Source organism: Oryza sativa, chromosome 2 (genome assembly GCF_034140825.1).
Source record: "Oryza sativa Japonica Group chromosome 2, ASM3414082v1".
Classification (NCBI taxonomy): Eukaryota; Viridiplantae; Streptophyta; class Magnoliopsida; order Poales; family Poaceae; genus Oryza; species Oryza sativa.
Window position 1 is genome coordinate 3,660,001 of NC_089036.1, and position 20,475 is coordinate 3,680,475.

The 20,475-nt window shown below is 42.5% G+C and overlaps 2 protein-coding genes across 3 annotated transcripts; one reads left to right on the forward strand and one right to left on the reverse strand.

The window, feature by feature from the left end:
- The first annotated feature begins 4,322 nt into the window (after positions 1–4,322).
- On the forward strand, positions 4,323–5,252 carry LOC9271608 (auxin-responsive protein SAUR71). Its single transcript, XM_015768676.3, has one exon. It carries the CDS (start codon positions 4,419–4,421, stop codon positions 4,794–4,796), a length of 378 nt encoding a protein of 125 aa, XP_015624162.1. The 5' UTR covers positions 4,323–4,418; the 3' UTR covers positions 4,797–5,252.
- Positions 5,253–8,368: 3,116 nt separating this feature from the next.
- LOC4328423 (cullin-associated NEDD8-dissociated protein 1) lies at positions 8,369–18,394 on the reverse strand. Of its 2 annotated transcripts, none has more exons than XM_066307778.1 (29): positions 18,102–18,394; positions 17,616–17,704; positions 17,344–17,513; positions 16,724–16,931; positions 15,237–15,402; positions 15,005–15,134; positions 14,669–14,783; positions 14,431–14,588; positions 14,226–14,349; positions 13,982–14,032; positions 13,816–13,898; positions 13,575–13,659; positions 13,411–13,512; positions 13,236–13,334; positions 13,048–13,158; positions 12,887–12,970; positions 12,669–12,809; positions 12,050–12,142; positions 11,822–11,940; positions 11,585–11,747; positions 11,270–11,506; positions 10,546–10,794; positions 10,277–10,462; positions 10,030–10,176; positions 9,831–9,947; positions 9,560–9,728; positions 9,235–9,312; positions 8,997–9,135; positions 8,369–8,734 (listed from the first exon to the last, which is right to left on the reverse strand). In XM_066307778.1, the coding sequence occupies exons 2-29, from the start codon at positions 17,649–17,651 to the stop codon at positions 8,638–8,640; spliced, it is 3,657 nt and encodes a 1,218-aa protein (XP_066163875.1). In that variant the 5' UTR covers positions 17,652–17,704; positions 18,102–18,394; the 3' UTR covers positions 8,369–8,637. The 2 variants fall into 2 exon arrangements, with proteins under 2 accessions (XP_066163875.1, XP_015626379.1); XM_015770893.3 differs by having other exon boundaries at positions 17,616–17,707.
- Positions 18,395–20,475: the final 2,081 nt, after the last annotated feature.

Sequence of the window (20,475 nt, forward strand, 5' to 3'; positions counted from 1 at the left end):
ATATATATATATATATATATGTATATATATGTATATATATATATATATATATATATGTATATATATATATATATATATATATATATATATATATATATATATATATGTAAACCATGCAGCAACAGGGGCATGCAAAAAAAAAAGGTCAGCTCTATCTTTAGTCCCGGTTGGTAACACCAGCCGGGACTAAAGATGGCTCAGCCACGTGGCCGGCTGAGCCATCTTTAGTCCCGGTTGGTGTTACCAACCGGGACTAAAGATCGATCTTTACTCCCGGTTATTTCACCCGGGACTAAAGATAGCGATCTTTAGTCCCGGATTGGTACTCCCGGTTTGGAAACCGGGACTAAAGGGGGGTTACGAACCGGGACTACAAAGGGTTTCTCCACCAGTGTAATCACTAAAAATAATTAGCCGTAATTGAGAGCACTCATACTAAGTGGTTAATGTTGAACTTGGATGTGCAGGTTCCATCCCTAGAAACCTAATATGTTGGGCTACGTTCACTCTGTCTTTTGTATGTGTTATGGTGAACCAATTGGCCGCATATGAACGTGGGGGTGAGATTGGTTGCAACTTGATATACTGAAACAAATGCTAGATGTACCGACTATCTAAAAACTTCTACATGCATGTGTGGGAGGTTCAGGCAAGCTCGTGCATATTAGGGCCCGTTCTTTAATTCCTACTATTATGGTAGCAAAATTATTGTGAGCATGTTTTCTAAGCTACTAAACGATACAATTTGTTATAAAATATTTCTTCATCAACATTTGTTATAATAGTTATTTAATTCATTTGTGCCTAAATAACTATGCATGATAAGCTCTAGTTCTCCCACCATCCATAATCTATCAGTGATGGCTCTTTAGCACAAATATATATACATATCCCTCGTGACCACGATCGATGATCGACAATACGATTTAGACACTGCTTAATTGCGCAGGTTGTCCCCCGGACGCTGAAATAATTTCAGCCACACCAATTTAATGATGGCATAATTAAAAGGAGTATATGTGAATATGTGACAAACACTCCTACTTCAATTAATCCTCCAGTCATGACCGTGCATATACTTTTTCCTGGTTTATCGCTTAGAAAAGAAGACAGCCAGAACTCGAGCCAAAAGATCTTCAGGCTCAGGGCAACGTACACGTACACTATTGTACGTGCAGGTACAAGTAGATATATGTGACTTGCTAGCTAGGACAAGTAGCTATTAGTATTAATAAACTTTCAATGTCTCCTACTAATTCATACATACGTGGAAGGACCACCAATCCACTATTCACCTCTTCCCATAATATAAAGGATTTTAGGTAAATGTGACACATCCTAGTACAGTGAATATGGACGGACCGTCTATCCAAATTCAATGTAATGGGATGTGTCATATCCACCCAAAATCCCTTATATTATGAGACGGAGCGAGTATATGTTTGGGCATCGATCGAGCAATATAACTATCCATCAATTATTTATATGGAGATGGTGATCGAGAAGTAATAGCTACACGTATATTATCTGGTTTTTTCTCGGTTGTGGTACCACCAGCGTATTTAACTCTAGAAAAAAAAATATAGGATATGTGATATTACTCGGTTTCTCACAGCTTCATAAAATCAATTCCCTATGAACCACAAAAAATTTTACAACATCCAGGACTTCATACTACACACACGTAACGTATAGAAAATCAAGCAGAATAACGAGAAGTCCAGATGAGAGACGAAAAAAAATCGCCAGTTCAGCCCATCACACCAACAAAAAAAATATTCGAGGCATTTACAAATTTGCCATCAGTTTTTTTAATATTATTAGGATACCACTCGGATGACAGTTCTAGTGGCATTTTTATAATTTTAGTGACAATATTGCAATAACGATTCAAAGTAGTGGCAAATTTGCAATTGCCCAAAAATATTCTTTTTGAAAAGTAATACTCTCTCCATATTTTAATGTATTACGCCGTTGACTTTTTAATCAACGTTTGACCATTCGTCTTATTAAAAAAAATTATGTAATTATCATTTATTTTATTGTGGCTTGATTTATCATCAAATATTTTTTAAGTATGACATAAATATTTTTATATTTGCACAGAAAATTTGAATAAAACGAATGGTCAAACATTGTTCGAAAAAGTTAACGGTGTCATACAGGGAGTTCTAGGACGTAGGAGTAATAAACAAACAAAGGAAAAGGAAAATTGATTTAGGGGCTGTTTGGTTTCCAGGGACTTATTCCAAGTCCCTGTCACATCGGATGTTTGACACTAATTTGGAGTATTAAACATATACTAATTACAAAACCCATTCCATAAGCTTTGACTAATTCGCGAGACGAATCTTTTGAGTCTAATTACGCCATGATTTTGACAATGTGATGCTACAGTAAACTTTTGATAATTATGGATTAATTAGGCTTAAAAAAATCGTCTCGCGGATTAGCTCTCATTTATGAAATTAATTTTTTTATTAGTCTATGTTTAATACTCTAAATTAGCGTCCAAACATCCGATGTGACATGGGCTAAAAAGTTTTAGTACCATCTAAACACCCCCTTAGTAGCAGCACTGTAGCAGCATTTCCATCGGTACGGAATTCCGAGGTGGGGCCCGCCCATCCCCCGCAGTTGCAGCGGGTGTCGCTGTCACGAGCCAGCTCGTCCCCCGCGTCCCCGCTGTCCCGGTCGCCATCGGTCGGTTCGCTGGCCCGCCCCCCAGCCGTACCGTACGAGCCGGACTACGGAATCGGCACGGCAAACCAGGGCGGCTCACGCTCGCATCGACCGGACCAGACACCACACCAACCGGTCGGGCTCGGGCGCCGCGCCGCGCCGGCCAAGGCGACCGGGTTTAGTAAAAGGCGTGTGGTGTGGTGTGGTCACGACGCGATGGGATGGGGGGTCCGGGTCGCCACCGGCTTTGTGTCGCCCTGTACCTGCCGGGTACACTATTCGGTACCAGCTTGTACCCTACCCTCTCGCCCCTGCCCTTATCTGCTAGCCTCACACCTACGTGGTGCCAACCATTTTGTTGTGCCGGTGAAATTAGGTACTTCTTCTTCTTCTTCTTCTTCTTCTTCTTCTTCTTCTTCTTCTTCTTCTTTCCCTCCGCGGTTATATAGACGACGTGCATGCATCAGATGGTCATGAGTGTGTGACACACCGACGCGCGCTCATATAATTATCCGGTAAAAAAATTCATGTGTAACACACGTGCACTTAAAGGATTATCCGGTGGAAAATTCATGTGTACTGATGTGTAGAAGTAGCATTATGTATGCAAATAGACCGTTATCGTAGTTTTTCCCTCTTCGTGAATAATGTCAGACCTATATATTAGAAACAACAAAGTTGGACTCTTAACTATTATATCTTTCAATGCACAATGCCGAAATGTTTTCTATTTTGTACATAGTTATACAGAAGACGCGCATGCATCGTGCCGTGAGAAGGAAACACCCGCTAGCAAATTCACGTGTACTAATGGGTAGGAGTAGTGTTATGTAGTAGTATTAAATGATCCTATAAATTACCATATTATTGTGTGTTTTGCACGAGTGAGTATAAATAAATAAATATGAATATGAATGGTTTGACATAAAGCATGAGAGCAGTCCGAATATATACGAATTAATTATATAGTATGCCTACAATAGATGGTTATCATGGTTTGTTGCCATCTACTACGAATAATGTTAGATCTATATTAGAAACGGCAATAGTCTCAACCATTGGGATCTTAACCATTATATCCCTAAACGCACAACTTCAAACTATCGTGCATTGTTGTTGCACAATTTCAAATTGTCACGCATCGTAAGAATCTTGGGTGTAAGGCTTACTTATACTTTGTGCTATTCAATGGAACTTATGTATATAGACCTTTTTTTATCAGCAACATTTTATTGTACATATAGAGAAGATGTCACCCTATCTGTCACAAAATAAATTTACTTTCACCCATCCCACAAGCACCAATAAGAAAAGGACTGCAACACTCCCTCCCACCCAATTTTTCAAATCTCAATACAATTATTCCTCCCTTATTTACTCTCATTACATTTATATCTTTCTTTTATAAACTCCGATGCACCAATGCTAAAAATAATAAATTAATTTTAAGATAAATGAGATGAACTAAAAAAATACTTATTATACTAGGATGCAAGGCATAAAATATTACTCCACATTGCAAAATGGAATCAGTAATTAACTAGAAATAAATTAATACTCCTACCCTCCAACTTCTAAAGTGGAGCAACCACTAAACCCCCACAGCATTTATATAAGCCCACACCCCCCCTACCCTTGTTGTACCGACCGCAAACCGCAACAAAGCTCACGCCTTTGCCTCCCCAAACAACCCACCTTTCGCTTCATCCTCCTCCTCGCCGCCGGCGAGCTCAGCCATGAAGGCCAAGCGCCTCCTCAAGCGGCTCTCCCGCGTCGCCGACGACTCCCCCGCCGCCGCGGCGTACCAGCAGCTCCGGCCGAAGCAGGCGGCGGCGGCGGCGGCGGGGGGGAAGGTGCCGCAGGGGCACGTGCCGGTGTGCGTCGGCGAGGAGGGCGGGCCGGTGGAGAGGTTCGCGGTGAGGGCGGAGCTCCTCGGGAGCCCGGCGTTCGCGGCGCTGCTCCGGCGGGCGGCGCAGGAGTACGGGTACGGCCACCCCGGCGCGCTCCGCATCCCCTGCCCCGTCGCCGACTTCCGCCGCCTCCTCCTCCGCCTCTCCGCCGCCGCCGCCGCCGCCGCCGACGAAGGCGAATACCCCTCCTCCTACGACTGCTAGCTCGCCGCCGGCGAGACCCGCGGCGCCGCCCTCTTCTTGGCCGGGGCGCATTTTACGCTCTTCTGCCACTGGAGGCGTGTGGCCACACCATTTTACCATTTTACCCCTGGGTAGGATTAGAGTGTACATACAGGGATTGTGAGCTGCTGGTGATCTGATTGATTGCAGATGATGGAGGGCAGGATTGGGATTTGGGTACTAGATTTTTCACCTACAGATTTGTGATTTCTTTTATTTACTATTTGTTACTACTAGCAGTAGTATTATCTACTACTAGCTGCTGATGGATGGGAAGAACTATGGGTGTTCATTTTTTTCTTACCCCCTTGTAGTTCTAGGATTTGCAGTAGTTTGTGAGAGGGAGGATTTTGTGGTGTTCAGCATTAACCATACATGTAATCCTTGAGGCTAGTTTGATGCCATTTTATTATATGGAGGTAGTAGTAATTTTTACTAGAGCACAATGTTGTTGTGTTTCTTTAATTCCCTCACTCTTCCTGTTTACTTTATCTGTTGTTCTATAAGATCTAATTAAGAAAAGAAGTATAATAATCTTTCTCCCAATTAAGAGAACAACGCAAAAGATTCACATGATTTTTTTTGTGAACATCACGGATTATCTGGATTTTGACTAAATTTTGGTGACCCAGGCATTGAATTTTATGTCCTTATCTAAGTAGGAGTACTAAATGTTTTCTTGCAATGCATTTTGGGGGCACAAAGCAACACTAGTGCAAGCAAGCTGTGATGCCCTGAGATATTTGGTGGTCCGGCCTAAGATGGCAAACCAACCTACTGATTGAAGCAGAATCTGCTAAAGAAAGCAGGGCATTCTGCTCCCTTTGCAACCGTACCACTGCCTTTTTATTACAAATTTATAATCAGCGCCGACATATTTTCTGAAAAAAAATCTTCACAACCGGTTGTCAAACAAGTTTTTTTTTTTTCAATTTGAAATTCTCTCGATAGAAAATTTAAGTTATAAATACTCAAATATTGCAACATTTGGATTGCACTCCGCATGTAAAAACCTGACTAATCTGTACTCAGCCAAAATCCCTTATATTTTGACGCGGAGCCTAAAAGACTCTGCATGTGGAAATTATGGATGGAAAGATTGTTCAGCCTAATAAAGCAAGAGTTTTCGTTATTTCGTTTTCATGTCGAGAAGAAAAAGGTCCAGATTTCCATTGGATGGATGCTAATGTTTGTTTGCATGTTGAGATATATGGCCAGGACAGGGGCAGGGCAGGAAGGAAGCATCCTGAAGAACTTCAGGTCTTGTCTTGGTACGACCCTTAACTGATCGTCAGGCTGTCATGAGAAGGACGGCTTTGGTTTGGCACAGCTGAAAAAGAGAAGGGGAGATGAGACAGCCATGGCTGATGACTTGGCTGTTCATTTCTCCTGTTCACTCTTTAAGCTAGGAAACATTGGTATCAAATCGTCTTCAGCGAAGGCGATAAGTTGACCGCGGCGAAATCGCTTGATGCATGACATGTTGCACTGTTGCAGTGTCTCCTCAGTATTTTGCTTGATCTGAAGGGAAGATTTCGGGGAGAAAATCGGTACTGATATTTTACTTGAAATTTCAGGAAAGATATGTGTTTTCCTAGGAGAAAATGAAGCCACAAATGCATTTGAGTCATATTATGCTGTTGTTTCTCTCTTGTAATGCAGCTGTCAAAGTTGACACTTTCACCAAATCAAAGATATGGTTTTTTACAGTTTCTCTGTGGATGCTTCCATGAAATTTCTGAATCCAATGTTTTGTACCACCATATAAATAGAAACTGTGGTTTAATTCATGTTTTGCAATAGAAGAAGCAGCATCCCCATGTGCAGAGAGATTGACTAGTACTACAATTGACAATAACTACTTAACTGTGACTTAGCTCAGAGGGAAGAAGATTCAGAAGAGATCCAACCTACTTATACACCTAAAGCAACCAATCTTGCATTATTGTTATCAGCATCATGGTGCCCTCTTTCCTAATCATTGTGACAGAGCCAATTCTAAACTGTTTCTGAATCTCCTCACCTCAAAAGAAAGAGAGAAGAAACTGTTTCTGAATCTCCTGCTCAAATAAATCAAGCAAGCCATAACAACCACCTGAAAAATAAAACAGGTAGGTTCCAAATGCATCATCATGCTACAATTTCCTAGGTTTCAGCATGTGAGGGGAGAACAGAAGTGGAGGCAAACAATGAATACCACCAATTTCCCTGCTCATTTAAGTGCTCCCTGATATGATGATATATCACAGATACACACTCCATCAGTCACATGCATGATGCAGAGCAAAGAGATACAGAAGCAGGTACACACAGCTCCTTTTCGGTTTTGCCATTGTGGAAAAAGACTAGTCTCCATTTGCAGCACATGGTGAGCACCAGGAAGTTTCTCTCTTTCTCCCCTAGTTCACCTCCAGCCTTTTGCAAGCAAGTGCAGTGCAGCAAATGGAGCCATGGCAAAAATAGTGGTAGCAGCAAACTAGCAATGCACTGATGCAGAAGTGCAGATGCACAGATGGGAAGGGCAAGTGCAGTGCAGCAAATTTAGCCATGGCAAAAATAGTGGTACTGCACCTACTAAATTTGTAACTGAAATTCTTGTGTGTGTTTTTTTCTGGTTGCAAGAGATGATCATGTGAGCAGTGCAGAAGAGGGCACAATGAATTAGAGAAGAGGGTAGGCAAAGGTAGCCCATACGGTCAAATTGCCAAAGGCAGGCAGGCACATGATGGGGTTCAGACTTCAGAGGGGGTCTCAGGCCGGTCTCTCCTAGTGTAAATTTCCAGTGGTCGAGGGGCACCACATGGCACGCCGCATATGCAATGCAATGCCAAAGCGTCGTTTGCTGACACAGGGCACGACACGCTCGGAGCGCGACGTCGCCGGTGCGTCCACTGTTCGGGACGCCGGCGGCGTGGCCTCGTCTTGCGGCGACAGGCGAAGTTCACGGTGGATGGCCGGCCGGGGCGACAAGAGAGAGACATGGGACATGGCTGCTCAGTGCTCTTTAGCTGAAATCATGTGGTTCTCGTCGGCAGGGTTTCCTTTGCCGTCGGTAACCCTGCGCGGTTACCACGGGTACGGTAATATAAATACCACAGTAACCTCCTTAAATTCAAATAAACTTAAAAAATAATTTGAATATTTAACAAATTTTGCATGGTTTTATATTGTTACCACGCGATAAACATGCTTACCGCCAGCCGAGGTGCGATATCCCCAGCCCCGACGGTTTCCCGGTCGACGACTCGTCGTTCAGGTCACGATGGTTTTGATATGTAGGGCAGTATGTTTGAGCTTGGAGCGTCATGCGAAGCATGTGGCCTGACGTCAGCTTACAAGGGCCAAGGTTGGAAGGTACAGAGATGAACATTGAAATACAACATTTTTATGAAAAAAAATACAAAATCGATCAAGTTAAAAATTGATCGTTTTTAATTCGATTTTCAAGTTTTTAATTTTCAATATCACGCTTGAACCAAACTTGGAAAAGGACGGCGTCTAGAGATTGGAAGAATTACTAGTACCACGCAATGAAAAAATACGCACAAGACGGCTAAAATATAATCCAACTTTACTGAATCTAGTGAATTGCCGCCATACTTTGTACAAGACAAAAAAAAAAAGTCTAGCTTCCAACCAGCCATTTGTGTTCGCAAATTTTCAAACCACCTCTTAGTCTCAGCTGTATCGTTCAGTGTTTCGGACTAGCTCCACCAGAAAAATATAGGGCAATGCTGGGTTGAATCTTCACCTCAGAATAGGCAGTGGCACATATACCAAGTCGGCTCCAACTATTTTCTACCATATACAAAAAGATCAGCTCTTACTCGCTGCGCACCGAGTTGTACTTGTCAGCAAGCGGAGGTGAGGCCATTATCTTGTTCATCAGATTCTTGAACCTCATGCTGTAATCATTACCACTGCAGACGTAACCCAAAAGATCAAAACAAGGTAAGATACTCAAATTAGAATGCAGATGTCACTTTCGAACAAACATATGGCATGTATAGAATGGCTGTATCGCAAGTAAAATGAGGTAACCATTTGTTTCTAGTTATCGCTTATCAAGGGCAAAGAATAAAGATGTGGCGATTCACTAATAACGAGAAAGATGACAGCACAGTTAAAAGTGTGGTTAAACCAGAAAAAAAGTGTTCGGGGCAGGACAGAATGATGCCTGACCTTATGCGGCTTAGAGCAGCGATTGCTCGAAGAGCACTTCGAATCATGTCTTCATTGCGATCAACCTCTTGCTTCACTGCATCGCCCTTGGGTTTGTGATTTATAGTTTTCTCAATGGGGTCAACTAATGAGTCCAAAACTGAGACAGCATAGTAAGAATATTAGCAAAAAGAACTCAGAGTAGGGCATTTGCATCGTATGAAACATCCCCGTAAGGACCTAGATTAAGGCAACAAACCTGCCAGAACAGCAGAAGGGCACTTGTCTGCTAGCTTTGAGAGAATCAGATGGCAAGGCATTTTTACATCATAATGATCTACAAAGTGGTTCCATAAGACAACAAAAAAGCAGTTATTACAGCGTGTGTATACTAAGCATAAACAAGAAGATACGAATACTAGTGAAAAAAGCACTGCGAACAAGTAAACAAAATAAACATGACTTATTTGTGTGCGGTGTAAAGGTTTTAAAGATTACACACCACCTATACATCTATATTACTACAGTGGATTAAACGGAATGTTCGGTCAAAGTGATAAATTATTTAGTGTAACAGTACTTACCACCTAAACCAGATAAGAGGAAAGGAACGATAAATGATGATGGGTTCACTTGATCAAGACAGCTATCCAGCAATGTATCCACACATTCAAAGGCAGCTTTCCTGAGTTCAAGACCATCGTCCACAACATGCTTGAAAGGCCCAAGGTCAACTGTTCTGATCAATTCTTGCTGCACAGGAAAAAATCATTACGATAAGATGGATACAAAAAACATTACTTGATATAACAGTCCTAGCTCACAACAAAACAAGAAGTCAATAAGAAACTATACCTTAACAACAGTTTGGTCATACAAAAGAGGCAATAATTCAGGAAGAAGACCCTTAATCAAATTTGGCTTGTTGTGGGCAGCTGTACTCAAGGCCAGCACAGCTGCACGCCTCACGTGCTGCAAAGTGCAAAAGGAAACAATGAACACCACATCTAGACAGCATTAAGTAAAAACGCTGAACTGTGCTTAATTTCCATACCCTGTCACTGTCTTTAATCAACATCAGGAAGGTAGAAATCTCGGAGTACATAATTTCATCTATTTTTCCAGGCCGTTCAACAATTGAATATTTTATAGCAATGGCAACTGTAGCTCTTGTGTTTGCAGCAGGACTAGATGTGCGTTCCTACAAAAAAAAACGCAAGGAATGAACCAAAAGACCTCTAATCATTAAATGACAGTAGAACAAAATGAAGAAAATAGTTTAGATAGTAATCCCATTTCACCTTTAGAGCAGGGATTAATTTCCTAGGTTCAATCAGAGCAATTTTGCCTAAGCATTCTGCAACTACATTCCGAACTCCTTCCTCCTCACTTTCACAGTGATTAAAGAGCAATGCCAAAATCTTCTCAATGTTTGAATCCTGGAGCTCACTCTGGCCAGTATGGTCAACAGACTGCCGTGCAATTACCTGAGTGATTTAAAGTACAAGCAAGAATTAAGCAACAAATACATGGAGAATGCACATCAAACCAAATCCTAATGGGGACAAACCTCTTTCAGTGAATGAAGCAATAGATACTGTTTCTTCTGTTGGTTGTCAATCTGATTCAAGATAAAAGGCAAATACTTCGATAAATTTCCAACAGCAATGTTTCCGAGAGCATATGACGCTGCAGATTTGATCTCCTCAAAAGGTGACTGAAATGACTCAATGACAATATTCTCAATTTGAGCATGATTGCTGAGGTCCTTCCTTCTTCCAATTTCTCCCAAACATAACAAGGCCATGTGCTGTTTAGCCTGGTAAACAAAGATAGGCAGTCAGCTGAATACAAGGAGAATGATAGAGATCATATTTGAGTTATTTGAATTCATGCAATTAATAAATAACTAATACTTCAATGGCAATTTTCATGGATCAGAATCAAACAAGCACATCAACAGTTACCAAGGACTTTCAGACTATACAATTTAGGGTGATCCTATCAAATTGAAAAAAATAAAGCATGATCCCTCCAATTCAGCATAGTCATTTTTCAAAATTGTCGAAGGCATAGGAAACTAGTTAAGAGAGAATGTAGTATCCTATTTCACAACGCTATAGAGTTATAACATTATCTACATATAAAAGATGTTGATATATGAAAATCTATATAACTAACTTAAAAGGATCACCAAGATATGGCATGCACTATACCAAAGAGCAGAAGTACTACATAAAAGTGAAACAGTACAGAAGTTAAACAACACATCTGTCATCAAGAATGCGCCTTACAGAATTAGTAGTGCTGTCATCTTTTAAAATGCCTTTAAGCATTTCAATAGTTGAGGCACACTTCTGATCCCCAGCTGCTAAGCACAACACAGCAACACACTGTGCAATGGAAGACAATGCTTGTTTGGCAAGTCCACCTGACTGCGATGGTTTAGCAGTAGAAATAAGAGAATCCAACAAAGTGTCAAAGCTTGTATTTGCAGACTGGACCAGTGAAGCAAAAAATCTCTGCAGTGCCTGTGGCAGTAACATCCCATGTTAGTGTCAACATGCAACTTAAGAAGAAATCAAATATGTAAATGAAAAAAAAAATACCTGTAGTGCCTGCCCTTGCAAGAGAGCACTCCTGATCAAAATAAGGGCCTGGGGCAAAACCTTGTACCTCACTGCAAGACCAACATTTTGGATGGATTTTCTATCGACCATGATCGTGCAACAAAGTTCCAGCGCAAGAGCAGTCATGTGCAAATCCATGTCACTGCCACAGTAAATCAGGTCAGCACCAGTCGTCATGGTAGCCAGAAAATGCAGGATTGATGAATAACAACAAACCTAATGAGCGTAGAAAGTTCAGCAATAATAGTTTCATAAGAGGATCCAATTTGACCACCATACGCAACAACAAGAGAATTTAGTGTTCCCAATGTAGCCTGCCTTAGAGCTCTGTTTGCCTGTTGAAATAAATGTGCATCAAATAAAACTTAGCGAACAAGTTTCATAACTGTTATTTAAAAAGTTTTCCCATGAATCGTGACAAAACAAAGTAAACACTGGGTATACCTTTCGAAGGAAAGCCGTGAGCTCAGAAATGACATGGTCTAGGACACACGAAAGATCAATGCGAAGAGGTGATTTAGCAATCACTGCAAACGCCTGTAAAGGGGAAAAACATTTTATGTACCGAGCAGATCAACAAAACAAATAGGCACTCGATTGAAAAAATCAGGCAAATATAGAAAAAAGAACTTCTAATTTCAAATGTAGGCATTAAGCAAGTGATAATAGGTTATATCATTAAAATTCTGAGGAAATGATCTGAGCAAATAGATTGGTAAAATACGTTTCAACTAAGTTTGCATCACAATGGACCAACTACAACACAATTTCTCTTTCAGGCAATCTAGTGAGATGTGAAACCAGCACTTATCAAAACACTCGTAGTTCCTTTAACATCATTGACCAGAATATTGAGATACGCTTGGGGGTATGGGTTTAGTTAACTATTCTTTCCTACTAAAATCTTCAAACTGAGACTAAAACAAAATTGTGTTCCATAAAACAAGTCAATTAAGACTAAAATATAATTGTGTTAAAGAAAACAAGTAGTGCTCATAAGTAATGAATCAATAAGGAGATTAAGCAATCCTATCTGTCAGTAAAGGTGCAGTCGATAGCTTACCTTAACTGCTGTAAGTCTAGTTATTTCATTACCCATTCTATCAACAAGAATGGGAAGGCATGCCGGCAGTTCCCTTTGGAGACCATCACCAAACGTGAATACCACAAGGCTCATGCAAGATATGGCACACTCTTTAACTTCCTGAAACAAATATTTCCATAAGAGACCTGAGAGAGAAAGAGACAGATGAAGATAGGGAGGTGTTAATTTTGCTCAACCTGATCCTGATCCTGATTTGCCAAGCGGGCCAAGATAGCCTTATAGATTGGACCAATATATGGCCTGTAATCTAGAGTGCGTGCCTGTATCACAAACAAACAAAGGCTTCAAGAAACAGAACTTAGATTTTGTTCAGCAACATATGAAATACAAGATTGACCTCAAAATTTGGACGAAGTACACGAACTAGCTCTCCGCAGACTCTTAAAGCCTCAGCGGTGACTTTGTAATATCTGTCTCCAATAGCAGACAATATTGGGCCAGAAAGGGCCTGGAATTTCACTACGATCAATACAATGATGACAAATGCCATAAGTATATTTTACTGAAGATATACGCTACAGTTACCTGTATGTATGGATGAAACACAGCTGGGGAATGTGAAGCCATAACAAGTCTTGTAAATACAAGGGCTTCAATCTTCAGGTTGGAGGTAGATGACTTATCCTATGAAAAAGAAAACAAGTTAGCAACAAGTAGAAGTCCTGCACATAATATTTTAAGCAAAATGGGAATCACCAACATTCAAAGCCTTCTCAATCCCAGGAACAAGTGACCCAATATGATCAGCAAGACAGTCTGGCAGTACAACAACAAGCTCCTTCAATACAGAGAATGCTCCAACCTGAAATTTTATCTAAAATCAGAACCAGGTCGATAGACATGATTTGCAGTCAAAGAGCTCACCTTTGTCTTGATTGATTTTTCACGCAACTGCCTATTGATGGATTTGACAACCTTAGGTACTTCTTGTTTCAGCAACCATCTAGGGCTGAAAAGCAAAAGGATTGCCAACATGGGCTCAGTGCTCTAAACATGGTAGGATCAACTTCAAGCATGTAAAAGTATTTCACCAATAAACTGCATAAGATGCTATAACTTGGAGAAGTTGAAAATAATGATGCACATAAGAGCACAATAGACTTGCCTAGACTCATCAATGTCACCTTGTCCTTTTGTCATGTTACCAGTTTGGCGTAACAACTCAATAAATGTGTTAAAGATGTCCATCTAGAATCATATAGAAGCTTCATCAGATTGACAAACAGAAAGAAAACTCAGAGACTGACAAATTATTGATACAAAGCAATTACCTTTACATTTTCCTCTCTTTCCCTAAACCGTTCGATTAACTTTGGACAAGCCTGCATATTTTTTAAAAAAGAAAAACATCGAAGTTAAATGGGACACTCATTATTAGCTAATGGGTCACATTACTAACTGGTAAAAATCATTACAGAAACACTATCCGAAACATGGGAGAAATTTAAACATGCCATCAAACAGAACATTTTTCAGATGATCATATGTTGGTTTAACATGATTATGTCAATATACCTCCAGATACATCTTAGACAACATTTCAGGACGAGATACTATAATTGCAGATAAGCACTTTGCTGAAGCCCTCCGGACTTTCCAGCTTGCATCCTCATCATCTGTGTATTCATTTGCGCTCTCACTGGAGAAAATATCGAAAACATATTTTGATCAAGTAAACAGATGCTATTTATCTATTACTGTAAGAGCATCAATTACGTACTCATCATCTTCCTCATCCTGAGCCTCATCATCAGTGTCCTCCTCCATGCTATCAGTGAAATTTGGATCATAGCTTATATATTCCAATGCAAGATTTAAAATACCCTCACAATATGGAGATATATCTCTTGGACACCTCAGCATAAAACTCTCGAGGGCCTACATTATGGAAAAACCCACAGGAGTCATACAAGAGAACACTCGTTTCATGTAACATTGGAAAGAAGAAAATTGTTCACCTGCAAGCTGTATTCACGGAGCTCTTCATCATTTTCCGATGCACTTGTACAATAGTTTATGAGCAAAGGAACAGCTTCAGCAAGGTGTGGCCCAAAACGGTATCCAACCGAGCGACTGTAAATGAAAATAATATTGAATCAAAACTTGGATTGCCGCACACCAGATAAGAACCACTAAATCGCCAAAAAATAGTAAATATCTGGATTTCAACTGGCTAGATAAGTTTGAAGCGTGAACATGATTTCATCTAAGCTATTGCGAACAAATGAGTGTGCCCTGTTCCTTAAAAGAACTACTCAAGGCATACATGTACAGTTGAAAGCCAAAGTATATACCTTAGAGCGCCAATCATCTGGATATTTGTTCGGGCAATTTCAGACTTTGCACTTCTATTTTTAAGCAACTGGACAACCTCAAAAGTTGCCTTGGCTAATAAATCATCAGACAGACATGCAGCAAGTGATGCTGAAGAAAAATAGCATGTTAACAGTCAGTGTAAACACCTTTACAAATTCAAGCCACCCAAAAAACCAACATATAACAGCACAGCACATCAGTTCGACTTACCAATGCAAGAAATAGACTTTTTCCTAACACTTGCTTGGTTAGAGCTCAACTGGGATAACAAGGCAGTGAGCATACTATCATGATCTTTTGTGATCAAGTTGCCAAATCTATGAAGTACATCCCCCAATATATCAAGGCACTCGCATTTCACTTCCGCACTTTTTCCCTGTCAACAAAAGAAGAGTTATCAAACCTACCCAAGACATCCCATGGTATGACAAAACCAAGTATATGCTACTAAGCCCCAAAATCCATATATTGGTTTATCTATTATAGGCAGGTGTTAAACATGATGTGCTGGCAAAGGCAATTCAATAAACCGCTCTTGTTTTTTTAAGGTAAAGACGCATAGGTGAAAGCTAATGTGTTCTTATAGTTATGTGGATAGCTAGAAATTGACAGATAAAACCTCATGGACTGTGCATGGTCAGCATCATTGCCAGATTTGCAGCTAAAATCTATCATGTGTTAGGAAGGGTAGCACAGTTTCCTAATTAATTTATCCAAAGAAAAGATTGCTCATGGTTTATCATTTGCATTGTATTTGCTGCAGTAGCTAAAATTGCGGTTTGAAATTTATGGTGGCTAGAAAAATCTAAAAATATTGACTGGTCTGGAAAACTATCCAACTTTCTGCAGTAGCGGAAGGTACTGTACCATGGCACTTACTATCATGGCTCTCAAACTAAAAACAAATGTTAAAACACAATTTCTTTTTGGCTCTCTGTGCTGCTAACATAATTCTGAAGTTGTGAAGCCAGCATATAATGACTTCAATTGAATATGGCAAGCAAACATGGCTGAACACCTAACCAGACTGGATGAATAGGGAGGTAAAAATAAATACATAGTTACAAGGTTTGCAAATGTGTTCTTTGGTATACCTCAAAAGTATAATGCACCATCAGAAACGCTGTAAACTTAATTAGCAGGCTGAAACTTTCAATTGTAATCACTGTTATCAAGTCGCCCGACTAATCGTGATTAGTCATAGATTAGTCGTAAAGTCAGTCAAGCTAGTCGACTAAAGAGCCACGACTCGACCAAACAGCAAGTCGTGCGATTAGTCGTGGTAAGTCGTGGTTAGTCGTAGATTAGTCATAAAGTCGGTCGTAAATTAGTCGTGATTAGTCGTAGCAAATCACCAATTCACCATGCTAATTGGCTTATTGTGTTTAGTACTTTAGTTTTATTTCTTGTTGACCTATTGTCTTGCTTTGCTACTCCATAGTCCATAGTTTATACTCCATACATTTCTTAGCACAGTATAATAGTAGTAAAGATTATATATTGCATCCCCTGTTTTTTGCATGACCAAGTCATGGACTAGTCGACCAAGTCGGTCCAGGGGTACCTCGACTCGACTTTACGACTTGACAACCATGATTGTAATAGCAAATACAAACTATATGGTTCGAATGGCACCCGCCGCAAGATTAATATGGAAGCATGTTTTACCACAATTAGGAGACGAATTGAGAACTTACAGCAGTGGCGCCCTTGATTAGCTGTGGGGCAAGAGACACCAAAATCTTTTCAGCAAGTGATGTTGTCGTAACTTCCACAATGATTGTCTTCAGAGCAATACTAGCAGTGTCTCGATGTTGGTCCTTTCCATTGAGTAACTTATCACAAAGAATGTTGGTCATCTCCACCACCCTATCCTCACCAACCTTCTTGACAAGTGGAGCCAAGCTAACCAAGAGAAGTAATAATACAGATTAACATAGCAAACCATGAAGTGCAGAACACCGGAATGTGGAAAACATAACAGAACAATTGGGTATCAAATTGCTATACTAAATGTGCTTCAATGGATGCAATAATTGAGGCATGAAGTTGCAGTGAAAAAAACAGCAGTTAGAGATATATACAGAAAAAAAAAACATCTACTGTAATAATCAATGCCCTATATTAGTCCAGAAAATTGAATGAGGCAGTACAAATCCTTAACAATAGCAACTGCAACTAACATAAATTACAAAAGTAGCGAGATCCAAATGACAGTGATTTCTTGCAATAAGGAGCGGATGATCACCATTAACAAAACAAAATGCTAATCAGACGATACCGCTCTCAATAAAGGGAGAAAGCAATTAATGCATACCATTTAACAGCTAAACCAGAGACATCTCCTGAAGCATCTTCCAGTTGTTGAAGAACGGTAGTAGTCAACTTTGGCTCGATGTCTTGGTCAGCTTTGAAGCCCTCTTTGTTCAATTCGCTAAGCAAATCTGAAGTTGCCATATATCTGTAGTCCTTATCTTTCCCTGTCATCTGAAAGAAAATTTTACACAACGGATGTTAAGATCAAATCATAGAAAAATAAAGAGCAAAATTCAGGTTTACAGTTCACATGCAGATCAGTGAAACCCATACCTTCTCCAAGATGGTGGTTATGTTCATGTTTGCCATTTTAGCTAAACCGTATCCAAAAGTCCTTTTCCGCGGAACTAATCACTGTTGCCCTGCTGGAAATAACAAAAATCAAGTATAATGAGATTAAGTTCCATTACTGGCAAGGTGAACAGCGCACATTGTTGAGTGTTTGCATGCTGGCACAGATGCAAAACTCATCCACTGCCAAACTCCAGTTCACGATCACAGTGAGAATCCTCAGTTCCTCGCTCCTTTAAAAAGGAGGTGGGCGTGATGGTGTGGTGTGCTCTATTCTACCCCCACTTCGGAAAATCAGAAGATCCTCCTCCCTGCTAGATCTACGGCGATACAGAACCGAAAACCTAACGCCACGAGCGAATCATTCGGATCGGGCACCTCGGGTTCAAAGCCCTAGAACCACATCACGCCTGCAGAAAACCAGTCGAAGCAGCGAAACAAACCAACCAACCAACCGGAGGTACCAACCTAGCGATGGTGAGCCCTTGACGACGACGACGACGCCGGTGGGGGGTGGGGGCTAGTCGAGCGGAGGGCGGCGTCTCCAGTCCAGTCCAGTGAGTCCAGCACGCGGCGCGATCCCAGCACTCCGGGGCCCGAGACAACGTAGCGGACGGCGGGAACCGCGGCGGGGGGGCGACTCCACGCGGCCGGCTCGCCGGCGGCGAGGGGTCGGGAAGGGGAGGCGGGCGGGCGGCGGCTAGGGCTTGGAGAGCTCGCTGTATTTTTTGCCGTCACGGCCCTGACGCCGATGGGGGATTGAGGGGTTTTGGGATCGAAGGGTGGCTTCTACTAGTAGGCTTGGCAAGGTGGGCGGTTGGGCTTTTGGGAATTGGGCAGCCTTGGATGGGATATGGTTTCCTATCTTTTCCCTGAGGTTTTTCCCTGTATGCCATTAAAAAAGATGATGTTTGTCTCTGTGCCACTAAAAAGTTGGAGCCTCTTTCTATGCCATCATCGAACTTTATCGCGCCCTCCACACTATTCCGTCGCTATTCTGTGTGGGTTTAACCGTTTGGCAGATCTGACATGTGGGTCCGGGCAGAAAAAATGTCGCTCTTACCCTTTCAGAGAGAGGACAGGCGGCGTGGCGGACAAGCGGCCAGGCGTGGCGCTGAGGCAGGCGAACGGCGCGGCGGCAAGGTGGCCAGGTGGCCAGCCGAGGTGGGCGGCGGCAAGGCCTCCGCCGCAGGGAGCGATGGCCACCGCCACCTCCATCCACGCCGCCCACCGCAGCCAAATCGAGATCCCTCCCCGTCCTCCAAGCCGGCGACTCCCTCCCCGTACAGCGGCGGCATTGGCGTCATCCGCCACCTACAACTCCCTCTGCTCCGCCATCAAGCGCCACTCCCGCAAGCTCGACACCATGAAGGCTGGCTCCTCCTCCGGTGCTGACGCCTTCGGATCATCCCAGCCCGTAGGCTCCTTCTCGTCGCGGACCAAGAAGATGGATGAGGAGCGGCGGCGGCCGGGGAGGGATCCCTTCTCCTGCCGATCCGGGTGTCGGAGTAGGCCGGCAGGGGCGAGATGAGGAGGAGCGGCGGCGACGGCATCTTCCCCACATGTACATCTTCCCCGGGCATTCTCTGGCCGCTCCTTGAACACCCACATATACATGTTCTCCATGTCGTGCTGCACTAGGAAAGCATCCAGTGTAGCATTGTTACCGTTCCCACGGCGGTGGGGGCCTTCGCCTTTCCGTTCTTGTCAGCCAACATGACCGGCTTGAAGTAGTGGGTGAAGAAGAACCACACGCCCCATATGGTATCATTCCTCTTCACACACTTGCAGGCAGCGCTGGAATTGGAGCCCTTGGCATGTGATACAACGACCGTGGTGGTCGCCGCTGCCGGGGCAGGGGATACGCTGGTGGCAGCAGGTGAGTCCGAGTCGTAGAGCTGCGGACCGCCGAGGCCGACATCTAGCATGTCGACGTTGGGGTCGTGGAGGGCGCCGGCGGCCGCATAGCAGCTACCTCCTCCTCTCCTTCTCCGTGCTCGCCATCGTCGACCAGCTCATCGACTTCCCACTGCTCTCGTTCACTATCCGGCCGGACGCCCTCGAGCATGCCACCATGTACCTCCACCTCGCCGTGTACGCGTCTGTGGCGCTCGCCACCGACGGTGTTGCATCCTCCCACCATGGCGACGCGCAGGCGCAGCTCGGGGACGTGGTGGCTGCGCTCGCCGCGTCGGTGTTCGGCCAGGAGCTGTTTCCCTCCTCCCCCTTCCTCGGGGCCTTGGGGACCAACGAACGAACATGTCGGCCCCAGGAACGAACGGCACCGGCAAGAACGCCTAAGGGCAACTAAGTCATTTGGCTGTGCCGTTACCCATCGTTAGGACCAAAAACGGACGGAATGGTGTGGAGGGCGCAATAAAGTTCGACGATGGCATAGAGGGAGGTTCGAACTTTTCAATGGCACAGAGGCAGTCATCATCTTTCTTAATGGCATATAGGTAAAAACATCCTTTTCCTTTCCTTTCCTTTTATTTTCTTCTCTTTTCTTTTCTTTTTTTTAAAAAAAAAATGGTTCGGAGATTTGAAAATATAGTGTGAGTGTGAGTTATAATCAACAAAAGTATTTCTAGTGGTAGACGGCGTACTCATCAACAGCAACATGTCCGTGGTGACTTCGTTAATCTCAAAATGTGTCGGTCCGGTTTCCCGGGTGCTCGTTGTGCATGGGTACGATCATAGGGTGAGTATGCGCGCTTTCATGAGCGCATGCATTTATACTGTTTTTCTGAAAAAAAAACATAAGTTTTTATTATGTATTTGTCTTATCTTTCGCTTCAAAATAATTCATACGGTTAAATCAGTTGTAATCACATCTACATAT

Excerpts from the sequence above, each read along its gene's own strand:
- LOC9271608 (XM_015768676.3), top strand. The coding sequence starts at position 4,419 with ATGAAGGCCAAGCGCCTCCTCAAGCGGCTCTCCCGCGTCGCCGACGAC.
- LOC4328423 (XM_066307778.1), bottom strand. The coding sequence starts at position 17,651 with ATGGCAAACATGAACATAACCACCATCTTGGAGAAG. Across the intron at positions 11,941-12,049 it reads TCACGGCTTTCCTTCGAAAG|GCAAACAGAGCTCTAAGGCA; the intron begins GTATACCCAGTG and ends TTATTTCAACAG. Across the intron at positions 11,748-11,821 it reads GAACTTTCTACGCTCATTAG|TGACATGGATTTGCACATGA; the intron begins GTTTGTTGTTAT and ends TTACTGTGGCAG.